The sequence below is a fragment of the Laetiporus sulphureus genome (assembly GCF_001632365.1).
Source record: "Laetiporus sulphureus 93-53 unplaced genomic scaffold LAESUscaffold_36, whole genome shotgun sequence".
NCBI lineage: Eukaryota > Fungi > Basidiomycota > Agaricomycetes > Polyporales > Laetiporaceae > Laetiporus > Laetiporus sulphureus.
The window spans coordinates 69,804-81,126 of NW_024468545.1; the positions used below are offsets into that span (position 1 = coordinate 69,804).

General features: G+C 55.0%; 4 protein-coding genes across 4 annotated transcripts; 2 read left to right on the plus strand and 2 right to left on the minus strand.

The window, feature by feature from the left end:
* Positions 1-498: 498 nt before the first annotated feature.
* LAESUDRAFT_703852 (uncharacterized protein) lies at positions 499-2,641 on the minus strand. The gene is made up of 2 exons (XM_040906532.1): positions 2,325-2,641; positions 499-2,241 (listed from the first exon to the last, which is right to left on the minus strand). The coding sequence occupies exons 1-2, from the start codon at positions 2,562-2,564 to the stop codon at positions 811-813; spliced, it is 1,671 nt and encodes a 556-aa protein (XP_040761625.1). The 5' UTR covers positions 2,565-2,641; the 3' UTR covers positions 499-810.
* A 2,234-nt stretch (positions 2,642-4,875) lies between these two features.
* LAESUDRAFT_738045 (uncharacterized protein) lies at positions 4,876-6,023 on the plus strand (the record flags this gene model as incomplete). The annotated part of the gene is made up of 3 exons (XM_040910847.1): positions 4,876-5,023; positions 5,100-5,401; positions 5,457-6,023. The coding sequence occupies 3 exons, from the start codon at positions 4,876-4,878 to the stop codon at positions 6,021-6,023; spliced, it is 1,017 nt and encodes a 338-aa protein (XP_040761626.1).
* A 667-nt stretch (positions 6,024-6,690) lies between these two features.
* LAESUDRAFT_814307 (uncharacterized protein) lies at positions 6,691-7,819 on the minus strand (the record flags this gene model as incomplete). Its single annotated transcript, XM_040914568.1, has 3 exons — positions 6,691-6,818; positions 6,879-7,643; positions 7,693-7,819. The coding sequence occupies 3 exons, from the start codon at positions 7,817-7,819 to the stop codon at positions 6,691-6,693; spliced, it is 1,020 nt and encodes a 339-aa protein (XP_040761627.1).
* Positions 7,820-8,155: 336 nt separating this feature from the next.
* On the plus strand, positions 8,156-11,095 carry LAESUDRAFT_703856 (uncharacterized protein). The gene is made up of 9 exons (XM_040906533.1): positions 8,156-8,262; positions 8,318-8,379; positions 8,441-8,663; positions 8,722-8,893; positions 8,946-9,009; positions 9,062-9,192; positions 9,251-9,436; positions 9,495-10,076; positions 10,147-11,095. The coding sequence occupies exons 3-9, from the start codon at positions 8,484-8,486 to the stop codon at positions 10,869-10,871; spliced, it is 2,040 nt and encodes a 679-aa protein (XP_040761628.1). The 5' UTR covers positions 8,156-8,262; positions 8,318-8,379; positions 8,441-8,483; the 3' UTR covers positions 10,872-11,095.
* The last annotated feature ends 228 nt before the right edge of the window (positions 11,096-11,323 follow it).

Genomic DNA, 11,323 nt, shown 5'->3' on the forward strand with positions numbered 1-11,323 from the left:
GGAAAGCGTAGTGTACATCCAATCGGTTTTACTCTTGACCACATCTTCAGTAATACAAAGCCAGCTAAGATCTTACAATTCATTACACGTACGACCTACGATTGATATGTGTCACCAGTTTCTATAAGAGAATGTATAGAGTTTTCTCTTGGCGACGTATAACCGCGCGCGCATCCATTTCGGCGTTCTCAATACGAAATCATTACGGCAATCCTTGGCTTTCCCAAACTTCCATCAGAATACATCCCTAACTTCAACGCTGCAGCATATGCCGCCGGTACCGGACGGGGATATGAAGGGCATGGACTTATTCAAAGAAATTGCCTACTTGGTCGACGACACTGCCGCTATCTGTCAAGGCAGATACTACTATATTGGCCGAGAGGTCTTCTGTCGATGGTTTTCTGACCAGGAAATCGGAGATCACTAACGAGATTTCACAGAAAATATACAGCGCTGCAGCGCTCAACTCGTAACACCGGCTGCCCTTGAATAGATCGTCAGACAGCGCTGTGGGTATTTATTTTGAAACAGTTGATAGTATACAAAGAATCCCGTGCCTTCATTGATATACAGATAAAACGTAAGATATCGAGAAAGACAGCAGGACAAGCTTACTATCGCAGGTACGAAGAACAACATTTTCCATCCGAGGAGGAACAGTACAGAAGGTATGATGAGGTTCGACTGGCAAATAGCAGAGAACGCACTAAATGAAGCAATGACCGGGAAATGGTGCAAACGTTATCAAGTCAGCGTCCTTCCAGATTCCGACAAACAACCATGGTCTCAACAACGTCGCACAAGAACTCATCCGCAGAAGTTCACCAAAGGCGAAGGAATGTTGACGCGACGGCGTTGGCGGGCTGCGACCTCTGCCTCCACTTTTCGCCAGAACTTATCCGCCACAGCCTGCCACAAGCTCTCTCTCTCGCCCTCTTCCTCTGCGAACGGGCGCAAAGGCTCTGTCTGCGGATTGGGCAAAGGCCTGGTCGCAATCCTCATCAGGTTGGGGAACAGCGTCACGAGCTGCACGCCGACAGCTGCTGCCTCCGCGTACAAGATCTTCGAGTCTGTCAAGTGTACGCGCGTGATGCGCGCGTTGGGCACCCGCGCGGATTGTGAGGGCTCGACGCACTCCGTGCCAGTGATCCCAGCCGCAGCGGAGGTCAGGTCCAAAGCGAGCCCAAGCTTGTGAAGATCAGGGCAGAGAGCATTCAGCATGTTGAGCGCATTGAACGTCACCTGCGATGGCCCGTTCCAGCCATGCAGCACGCCCAGTTCTAGATGCGCCAGCAGTGGGAACGACCGCGCGAGCCCAATCAATGCCGCGTCGTCCAGCTGGTATAAGCTCGAGCAGTTGATCTCGAGTATGCGCAGTTGCGAAAACGCAAGGAGGGGAGCGAGGGTCTCTGCGCCGACAGAAAGCTGGGGGTGCCGACGCGAGCGCTCCCACACCGCAACCTCGGGCTGTTGGGTGTCAAAGAGCTGGAGCGCATGCAGTTTGGGTGAGCAGATTTGCTGCAGGTCTAGGAAAAACTCGCGAAGGAGCCTCGGCTGAGGCCTTTGCTCGAGGCTCACGCTCAGAGCCTCAAGGCATCGTGGCGGGAGGATATCCAGGAGGGCGCGAGCGATGTCCAGTGAGCGACAATGGCACTTGAGCACTCTCAAAGATGGTGAGGGACCAGTGTCGGGCACTTCTGACATGGCTGGGATGTCTTCTATGGACCCAATCCATAATTGGACCTCGCGCAAGTATGGCATGGACAGAATACAGATGATGTCGTGCTTAGAGAGGCGCGGGACGTATTTTCGGTGATTCGCCCACGATGATATCAAAGACATCGACGACAGCCGATCGAAAGGAATTACGTCTATCGCAAATGTGGTGAAGGCCTGACAGCGCTGTTGGACGAGATATAGAAACGAGGAAAGCGTCTTCTGCTCGTCAACCATGCGGAAATGACTCGCGAAGTCAAGCTGTAGACATTTGAGAGACGGCACGATGAACAGCCTGGCATAGGAAAAGGCCTGTTTGTTCATATTATCTGAGGCCCAGTGGAGGCGGCGTAAATTGGGGAGAAGCGGGGAGTCCTCTGGATGTTGGGCGATGAATGCATCGAGAAGCCTGAGGTTGAGCAGTAGCCGCGTATGCCTACTGTGGAGCCCGAGAACTTTAATGCGCTTCGCATACGAATCGAACCGATTCCAGTCGACTGGTTGCAGAGGAAAAACTAGTGTCTGAACCCCGCATAATGGAAAAAATAAGCGTAGTATTGCATGCTCAGTGAACCACCACCAAACAAGAGGTCAATAGCACTGACCACAATGTCTTTCCCATAGATAATCCACGCATGACGCGGCAGAGTCTTCATCAAGGGCACCAGGTTCTCTTGCGTCTCCCAAAGCTTGTCCAGGGCCGTTTCAAGAAACGACCGACATGTCAACGCTAGTGCGAGGACCGTCTGTGTCCCGACCGTCTCGTCACCGCGCGCATCTTGCTGATAGTAGGCATGTTCAATAATCACCTCGAGAACTTCGCGAATACGGAGACAATCGTGCATCTAAAATGCAATGCTAACGAAGGTCAGCTAGCGGATGATGAATCGATGAAGGCTTGCCAAGCAGCTGTCGAGTTTCCAAGACGAAAGTCGACAATATCGTTGAAGGTGACTGGAAGGTACTCGCGCCACCAGATAACGATCCCACCGAAGATCAGGGTTAAGGTTATAATCGTTCGAGTTATGATACGCGGTCATCGAAGCATTCATTATGGAGTGTTTCTAATGTCGAGACGACTATGTAAGTAGACAACTGTGATCGTAGGTTTGTAGCTAGCTAGTGACTACTGTGGCATGTCGTTTACGTTGTACTTTCTTGAGCTCACGCGGTAAATTAGATTAGATAACGAGTGTGAGCAGGTGTGAGCGCTCTGGAAATTGTTTCTTCGCCTTTACACGTTCAAACGCTCCTCACCCCTGATCTCATATCGCTGTCCTTGTCTCGAATTCTCTTCGACAATTGATATCCTGATATTGGGTGAATGACCTTCAGGCGGCCAGTGCGGTTTAGCTCAACCTCAATGGGAACGTAGAAGTAAACAAAATCAAACCGTCCATTCGGGATTTTCTTGTGCTCATCTGTATTAAGATTGAATGCAGCTTAATAGGCGTCCTTAAGCTAAACCACTGCGTTCGACGGAGATGAAGATGCCGCGTCCCACCAGACTCCATGTCTATACTCATCTCCGTCAACAAGCCAAGCAAAAGTGCCGACTTCATCAATAACATCCACGCCAAACGCGCGACCTCCGCTTCAACACACACAGGCTACTAGATTCCAGTCCCGACCGAAATGTTCCTTTCGCAACACATGGGCAGCGCGAGACAACCACACCCGCGATTCACGTAATCTGGCCTCTACTCTGCGGGACAGCTGGTCCGACGAGGATTCCTTGTTCCACAAGAAGCATCAGTTCATAGGATAGGCAGGTATCCCTAATGCTGTTCGTATTGACCGGTGAATGCTCCGAGCTGTCAGTGACAGCTTGCTCGCAACCGAATTGCGTTTCCCACAATAGAGAGGTCGCTCAGGGCCGGCGGCCGCGGATCCTGGGTGTGTGATGAATGATGGGCATGCAGATCATCCTGATCCCATCAAGGTCGAACGAACGTCTGCAACGTACTTCACGAGATCGATTGCACGCCGGATTTTCACAATTGAAGAGCATGCGCTTCCGCGATGTTCAATATGAAGATGCTCGCACTAGCGAGCATTTTATACCACTGTTCCGCATCGTCTCCATGCAGCAGAACCTCCGCAGCTTCGATGCGAAATCTACTCGGTGGGAAGCCGTGGGATGCGCATCTTCGCCGGATACTGCCGTGCCGTTCACATTGAATTCAGCAGCAGGGACGGAATTTCTGCGGAGGCGCACACCACTCACGCACGTCGCTGCTTGCGATGTCATTGGCAGCCGCAGCATGGAAACGTCTGCCAGAGAGTTGATGCGGATGCTGGAAGCCATCATGATCTGAGTCCGCGCTTCTGGTCATCCTGGGATGCGCCAGAATGCTGCGGCAGCAGCAGTGACAAGCGAACATCCAATATAGAACAGCTCGCCGAGTCACTTGTGGAGAAGGGAGCGCTGGGTGCAGGTTTATGGCCGAATCAGGTGTGGCCACGGTACAGCCAATGCGAGAATGCGTTGATTGCGCCCCCCTGGCGACTCGAAAACGTTGTTGCGCGCAGGGGACCCTCCAGATCGGATGCTGCTGCTGCTGCTACATCGCGAAGCAGTAGGCTCGCATAAATTGGCGTCGCCAGAGGACTTCGCCGCGGGAAGCGGTCGCCGACTCGTTCTTTCCGGGCGCTGTCCGTTAGAGTTCCATTGAACGCAGTTCGCCGCAAGTCTGTAAGATTATTTTCATGATTCCACCACGTTTTCCTCACTTTCCGCGAGCGTTGGATACATGTAGGATGGTGGGCGTTGACGTTGAGAGCCTAGCAACACCTCGCACGCAAAAGGCAGGTCGGAAACAATGAGCCGAATGGCCTGGGCACGACTCAGGAACGCGTTTCAGTATTCCCAAATTTGAGCAAGCCATCGCGGTCGCTGCGCGCCCAGCAATTCGGCGTATAAAAGCCTCGTGGCGCCCGTTGCTACACCCACGTCTGTTCCTCTCTCCTTCCCAACGGTCCGCTACATCTGCCGCGCGTCCTCGCCGTCGACCTCGTCAGGGACGACACCACATTCTTTCGACACCCACACATTCGCTCTACTAGTCGTCGTACAGCACTGTCATTATGATCTCGTCCCTCGTCGCGGCATCGACCCTCCTTCTGGGGGCGCACGCCCTCACCCCGTCCAACATCATGCGTCGTAGCGACGCGATTACCGCGCTCAAGTACACCGGCGTCGGCGCCTCGGGCTCGTACAACCAGATCACTGATCTGGTCGCGGGAGAGTGGCCCTCTTGCACGATCACCGACTTCTGTGTGGGGTCCACGAAAGCAGTCAGCGGTGAGTTGGCGCTCTTCTCGTTTGCGTCCATATGCTGGCGAATATGAATCTTGGCTCAACGTTTGACGCGTAACAGGCGCTCTCGCTCCTTTCGATGACGAAGTGACGATGGCCTTCCGCGGTCCCATGAACATCTACAACGTCGCTGTTTATCAGCCTTCCAACCAGTCCGCGTCCACCTGGAGCCAGGTCAGCTCTTGGGCTTCTGGCGGTGACGCCAACAACCTCGTCTTCATGAACAACAATGGAGGAGACGGGAGCGGTGTCTGGTCCGTCTGTGGTGGAAGCAGCCAGTCGTACGCGAACAGCACCTGGGATGGTGCGGCTGCCTCTGCCGAAGGAACCCCATCTGGCTCTCTCGCTGACGGAGAAGAGATCGTGCGTTCTCCCTCCTCCGAACTGCCTGCGTGTCACTCACCCAGAATGCATGCAGAACATCATGACCTCCACGACCTGTGAAGAACTTGAGTGCGACGGCTTCTCCCGCGGCACCTCCAACCACGGTTGGACCGGCTCCAAGATGATCGTCATGACCTTCGACATGCCCGACTCGGACGGCGCGAACATCCCCGCCATCTGGGCGCTCAATGCGCAGGTCGTGCGCGCCGCGCAGTACGGCTGCAACTGCCGTGGCGAGGGAGGCGACGGCGGCTGCGGTGAACTCGACGTGCTCGAGGTGCTCGCCAACTCGGACACGACTCAGGCCATCTCCGAGATCTACTCCTTCAAGGGAGCGACGGGCACAGGCAGCGCCGAGTACTTTGCGCGCCCGACTTCGTCCTCCGCTACGTGGGCTGTCATCTTCGACGTGGAGACCGACGCGATCACGATCACCGAGCTCACCGAATGGGATTATACCACGACCGCGATCACGCGGAGTCTCGTCAGCGGCTACCTCGATGCGTCTGGCACGACCGTCTCGTTCAGCTCCAGCTCACGCAGGGCAGACCACCACCGCCGCTCCATCTTTGGCGCCCACCGCCGCAGCCACCACCACTAAGCGATAAAGATACCCCCCGGCGCATGGGCTCTTTCCTTTCCGCCCGTCCGCCCTGCACGTCTATATTACATTATTAACTTTGACTAGCGCTATCGCTGTCTCGGTATACGTAGTAGTTCGATTTTATTGCTGCTTATCCCTCCCCCGACGATCACTCTCATGCGCCAGTGGTGCTTTGGCCGCCACGTCCGCCCATCTCTCGTGCCAGAGCGCTAGCTGCTCATGCTGTGTCCCCCACATCGCTATTGGAGACTGTCGCTCTCCCACCTGGTTGTGTAGCTGACATGAATGTGATAACTGTTGTTTGATACATCGTACATTGTTGGCATGCCGCCTTCACTGTGAGCACTGTTGTGTAAAGTACAGGTTTCAGGGAGTATCCATGGTAACGACGTCAGCAGCATGGACGTTCTGAATCCGGTGCGGAATTTGAAAGATTGACGCCGAGCTTCTTGGCGCCGGGTGGTGAAAATGTAGAGTTCCCGTGTTCTCGTTATAAAGCAGTTCTGTTCGTGAACTTGGCGTGTAACGTGTAATGCGGTGCTTGTGTCTGCAGCGACTGTGTCCCAGAAGATGCACAATACGTCTAAGAGGCACGGAGGCCCGAACTCGAACCTTGTTGGAATGCTGATGACGCCTCAACATGTTGTGCTTTGGAAGGCGCGCCCTATGCGTCCGGCTGATCCACATCCACATCCTCCATCTTATTGGGATAGATGATCAGAGTTCCTGAGCTGAAAGCTCGTACTGTGCTGTCCGCTTCATATGACTTTATCTGCAACTTGTCTGAGATGCCTGCGTAGTGATCCGTCCGTCAAGTCGATTCTCAGGCTTGCCAGGATAAACCTCACTTACCAGGACTTTGATAGTGCGCCTCCGTACGTAGCTGAGGGTACAAATCTGGTATAGGCGACCCTGCCTGCTTCACATACCGTCGCGGCGACGGCGACATATCAATATACTGCGTGAGCTGCGACTCCACATCGACGGACGAGCTGCCCGAGCTCTGACCCCCCGGACTCACGCTCGCTCTCGGTCTCTGCGACCCAGGAGTCCCACGCTTAGACTTCTCCGGCGATGCCATCGCACGCCGCGGGAGGGGCGGGGACAGGGGCGGGGAGACGGGATAGGGCGAGAAGCGCTTCCCCCGCGGCAACGCGGCCCTCGAGGGCGTGGAGTTGATGGTGCCTGCGGAGGTAATCGCGTCTGCGACGAGGTTGCTGAGTGCGGGGGAGGACGGGAGCGGTGAGGCGAGCGGCGTGGAGATGGGCGAGGACTGTGCGGCGAAGTTGGTGAAAGAGCTGTGATGGCGGATGGGCGAAGACCGTGCGGCGAAGTCGGTGAAAGAGCTGTGATGGCGGATGGGCGTGAAGGGCCTTGCGGGGGACCGCAAGCCGTGGATATGTGAGGGTCGCGTGGAGGGTCGGAAGGGGCTGGAGGACGTGTTGCGAGATGGTGAACACACGCGCGAAGGAGAGTTGTCGGTCAGCACAGGTTCGCGTGCTGGTGATGACCTCAAGCTAGAGGACGCAGCGCGTTCAACATGGTCTCCCATCTGGCTCTGCGACTGTACATCGCCGACAGAAGACGACGGAAACCGCGAAGGCACTGCTATGCTATCTGGCCTTTCGATGAGACGGATAATGCTCCAGAAACCCGCCACACTTACCAGTAGCACCGCTTCTGCCCTCACATGCGCGCATATATAGATCCCAATCGCGCTTGGGCACACGTAGGATGTTGGAGAAATGCTCGGCTTTCAAGTGTTGTAGCAGGTCGGGTCCGTTGGTGAACATCCGTGGGCACCAGTTCCACCTGCAATGCCATAGGCGTACATCAGACTGACTCGAACGGCTTGCATCTTGCGTGGACAACATGCTGGACACAAAGATACGGATATGAACGATGAGTTGAACAAGTTGTGAATTACGGCTGCGAACCATTTAGACTCCCAGGCTCAGGGTCGCCACGGCGGCGCGTTCCGTGTGACTGTCGCGTGTGTCACGGTGGCCTTGAGTGGCGGCCACGGTCACGTCTTCTCTTCCACGTTCGTCCCATAACCACAATATTCTCCTCAGGTCCAATCCGACCGGCCGTCGCCCTGCCGTTGAAACGCTGTTATACTGCGAGTCGAATTAGGGGACTCGACAGTACTCTTATCGCTTGGACGGCAGTGGGTTGGCCACGGCGGACTTTGCCTGTGCTCAAAACATCCGTGCTGCTTCGTGCAAGCTTCTCGGTTAGTCCAATGTCTCAGTTAGTTCATGCATATACTCTACATGTTTCTGCATTAGCTTCGGTCTGTGAAGCACCCCAGAACGTGCCGCATACACGTAGTCTGACTAGCGAGCCACTCGTACGAATATAAAGTGACGCGTAAAGCAGCGCCTAACGGTCCTATCTCTCACCTCTGACAGGACTACGAGGGCCGGGAAGCCTTTTCTTCACACATTGCTCGACATGCCTAAACGTATTCCGACCCCTCCCCCGCCCGATGACGAGCCGCGATTTCTAACGGTCCATTATCCGTATCCTCTGCATGCCAATGTGGAGCATATGGGCGATCGTCTTGCCTTTGTCTACTGGATCTCCTCCATCATAGGCGCAAAGAGCTTCTACGCTTTCTATTACAGACCCAGGGTGAGTGTCGGACGATCGACAACTGATTTGGTACTGATCAGCGTGCCCACGCATCAAGACCGCACACAATGTTCTAATCGAAATCGATCGTAGCTACAAGGGTGTGGAGAGGCTTCTCGGCGAGCACCGATGGGCAGAGTTTCTGCGAAACCCGTCAGATACCGAGAAGCAGCAGGTCTCCAAGATTTTCTATTGCACGCACAGCTCGGGACGGGAGGTGCAGAAATATGGTGCGAATAGTCGATTGCATATATCGGAATGTAGTTGAGTATTTGTATCAAGGTTGGAAGCGCCTTGATGTGCTAGAAGAGTGGTTCGAGGAAGAAAAGTGGATCCCGATAAACAAGTACGTGGTTATACACTCACTGCAGACGCCATACTAAATGATACGTTTCTAGGCTGATCGTGCATCCATATCCCGCCACTTACTACTGTGAGGTGCCCAAAGAGGACAAGACCAGAGAGCCGCTTTGCCGCCATCTACCCGTCCGCGTATTCCCTCCGCCTCCACCTGAGGTACCGCCCAAAGGTCCGTACAGTTCTCACATCAATGAGACGTGAACTCAGACGCTGGTGGTTGGTTTTAGTCGGCACGCCGGAATGGATCACATGGAGGGAACAGAAAAAACTTTATGATCAGCTGCTCGGGAGGCGCTCTGATCGGCGCAAGGCGGAAGCCACTGAATGGACCTGGGATGATCCAACTCTGCCGTCGAAGGAGCCTGAAGGTGGCGAGCATGAAGTCAGCCTTGGCGTCAGCAACATCGGCGATTGTACGTACACAGTGTGCCATGCCATTTTCTCGGTATCGTCGACTGACTATTTTTGCAGGGGCTCAGAGTCCAGCGGCCGCCGCCATGCAGGCACCTCCGGGCCTGGGGCCAGCCAGGCGCAACGTACGATACTACCAAGAGCCACCGCCCGTGCAGTACAACACGAGCGGAAAGTCGTCCATCCACTCAAGCTCTTCGAACGGATGCGATAACTCGGACCCATTGTTCACTCCCGGTGGGCCGCAGAATGATCATGCTGTCGTTCTCAACGTACAGGACGCCATGCAGAGCCTCTCGGTGGACGACGACCTGTATGACATGGAGGATGATGCGCCGGCGGTTCAGGGCTGGTGGGCCAAGGACAATAGCCCAAGTGGGGCTGCGCCACCGGTGGACTTGGAAGAAAAGGACGGCGACGCTGGCGCTATGACGAACTTGTGGGAAAGTATGCCGAAGCAGCCAGAGTCATCGTTGCCTGAGTGCTCGCTCCACATTCTCAAGTACTCCAAGGTTTGTAGGGAATGCGAGCCGTTGATCAAGCTGAAGAGGAAGCTTGAGGAAGCGGGGAATGAGGATAGTACTTTTTCTTCCCGACCATATGAGAAGGCGAAGGGCGAGGGTCAGCGTCAGCGTCGGAAAAGTAGGTCGTCATGCGATGTTTGCGTAACGCACCAGTTGCTTACTGCAGTGATTGTCGGAACCTGCCGCAGATTCGTCGTCTGCCCCGGACTGGCGTGCGAAGTCAAACAAAGGTCGTGCTCCGCCCACAGCCGCAGCCAACGTTCCACCCAAGCCCTCTCGGCTGCTCAACAAGGCAAAAGCGACGCCAGCTTCAAACGGCGCGTCCACATCGAACAAGAAGGATGGCGATGCTTCCGAGCCTACTAGTGCATCCGACTCTGAGTCCATATCTGATCCTTGCACACCTCCCCCACCCAGAGGTACCAGCAGGCGGCCTCAGCCCCCATCCCAACCCAAGCGTGTCATACCCCCTCGCCCTGCTCGTCTCGAGAGGAAGGGCACTCGTGCGAACGCGAATTCCACTAATGTTGGAGAAGCTGCCACAGAGGAGGCTCCCAAGGCTATTCCACCCCGTCCCGCCCGGCTCACGAGAAACAAGGCTCCTGCTGCCACTGTAGAGGCTCCCGTTGCTGTAGAAGAGCCTCCCAAGGCCATTCCACCCCGGCCCGCCCGGCTCATGAAGAACAAGGGTCCTACTACCCCAGCACCGCCCGAGACTGAGTGGGATGCAAAGAGCGAAGCATCGTCTCTGTGGCCGGAGCCCGATAACGAGGATCCGTGGGGCTCTGTCCCTCCTCTGCCTGCGGGCTCTGGCCGAAAGGGCAGCAACAAGAAGGGCAAGGGAGGACGCAAGACGTGGGCAGACGAAGTGGAGGAGGAGGAAGCGCGGATTTTCGCGCAGGCAGCCTTGTGAAGGTCTACGCTCATACCCGTGTTCGTGGGTCTAGGAACAGTGCGTGAATCGCTTTGTGTGCTGCAATTTGTCGTCTCTTTGTCAGTGTAACGCATACGGATCATGGATATAGAAGAGAATATTGGATTATCGTCACCGAATGTTACCTTTGTACCTTTCGATGCCTAGCAGCGCAAGCCTATACAGTAGAATTGGCTATGTGTGGATAACGAACGTCATTGAAGTGTTAACATCATATGTGCAACACACGTACGGGTGGATCGAACTTTCGTTGTCGTCACAATCCGGGTATCACCATCTCATTGAAAAATGCATTAGCTGATTTACACGACCATCCAGGTGCATCTAAGTGTCACGCGAACCATCACCGACATTCTCATCTATGTCGGGGTTCGAGACACCTATCTGTACGTCCATGGGTGTGGATGAAGATTTTGGCACAGAGGGGGGGG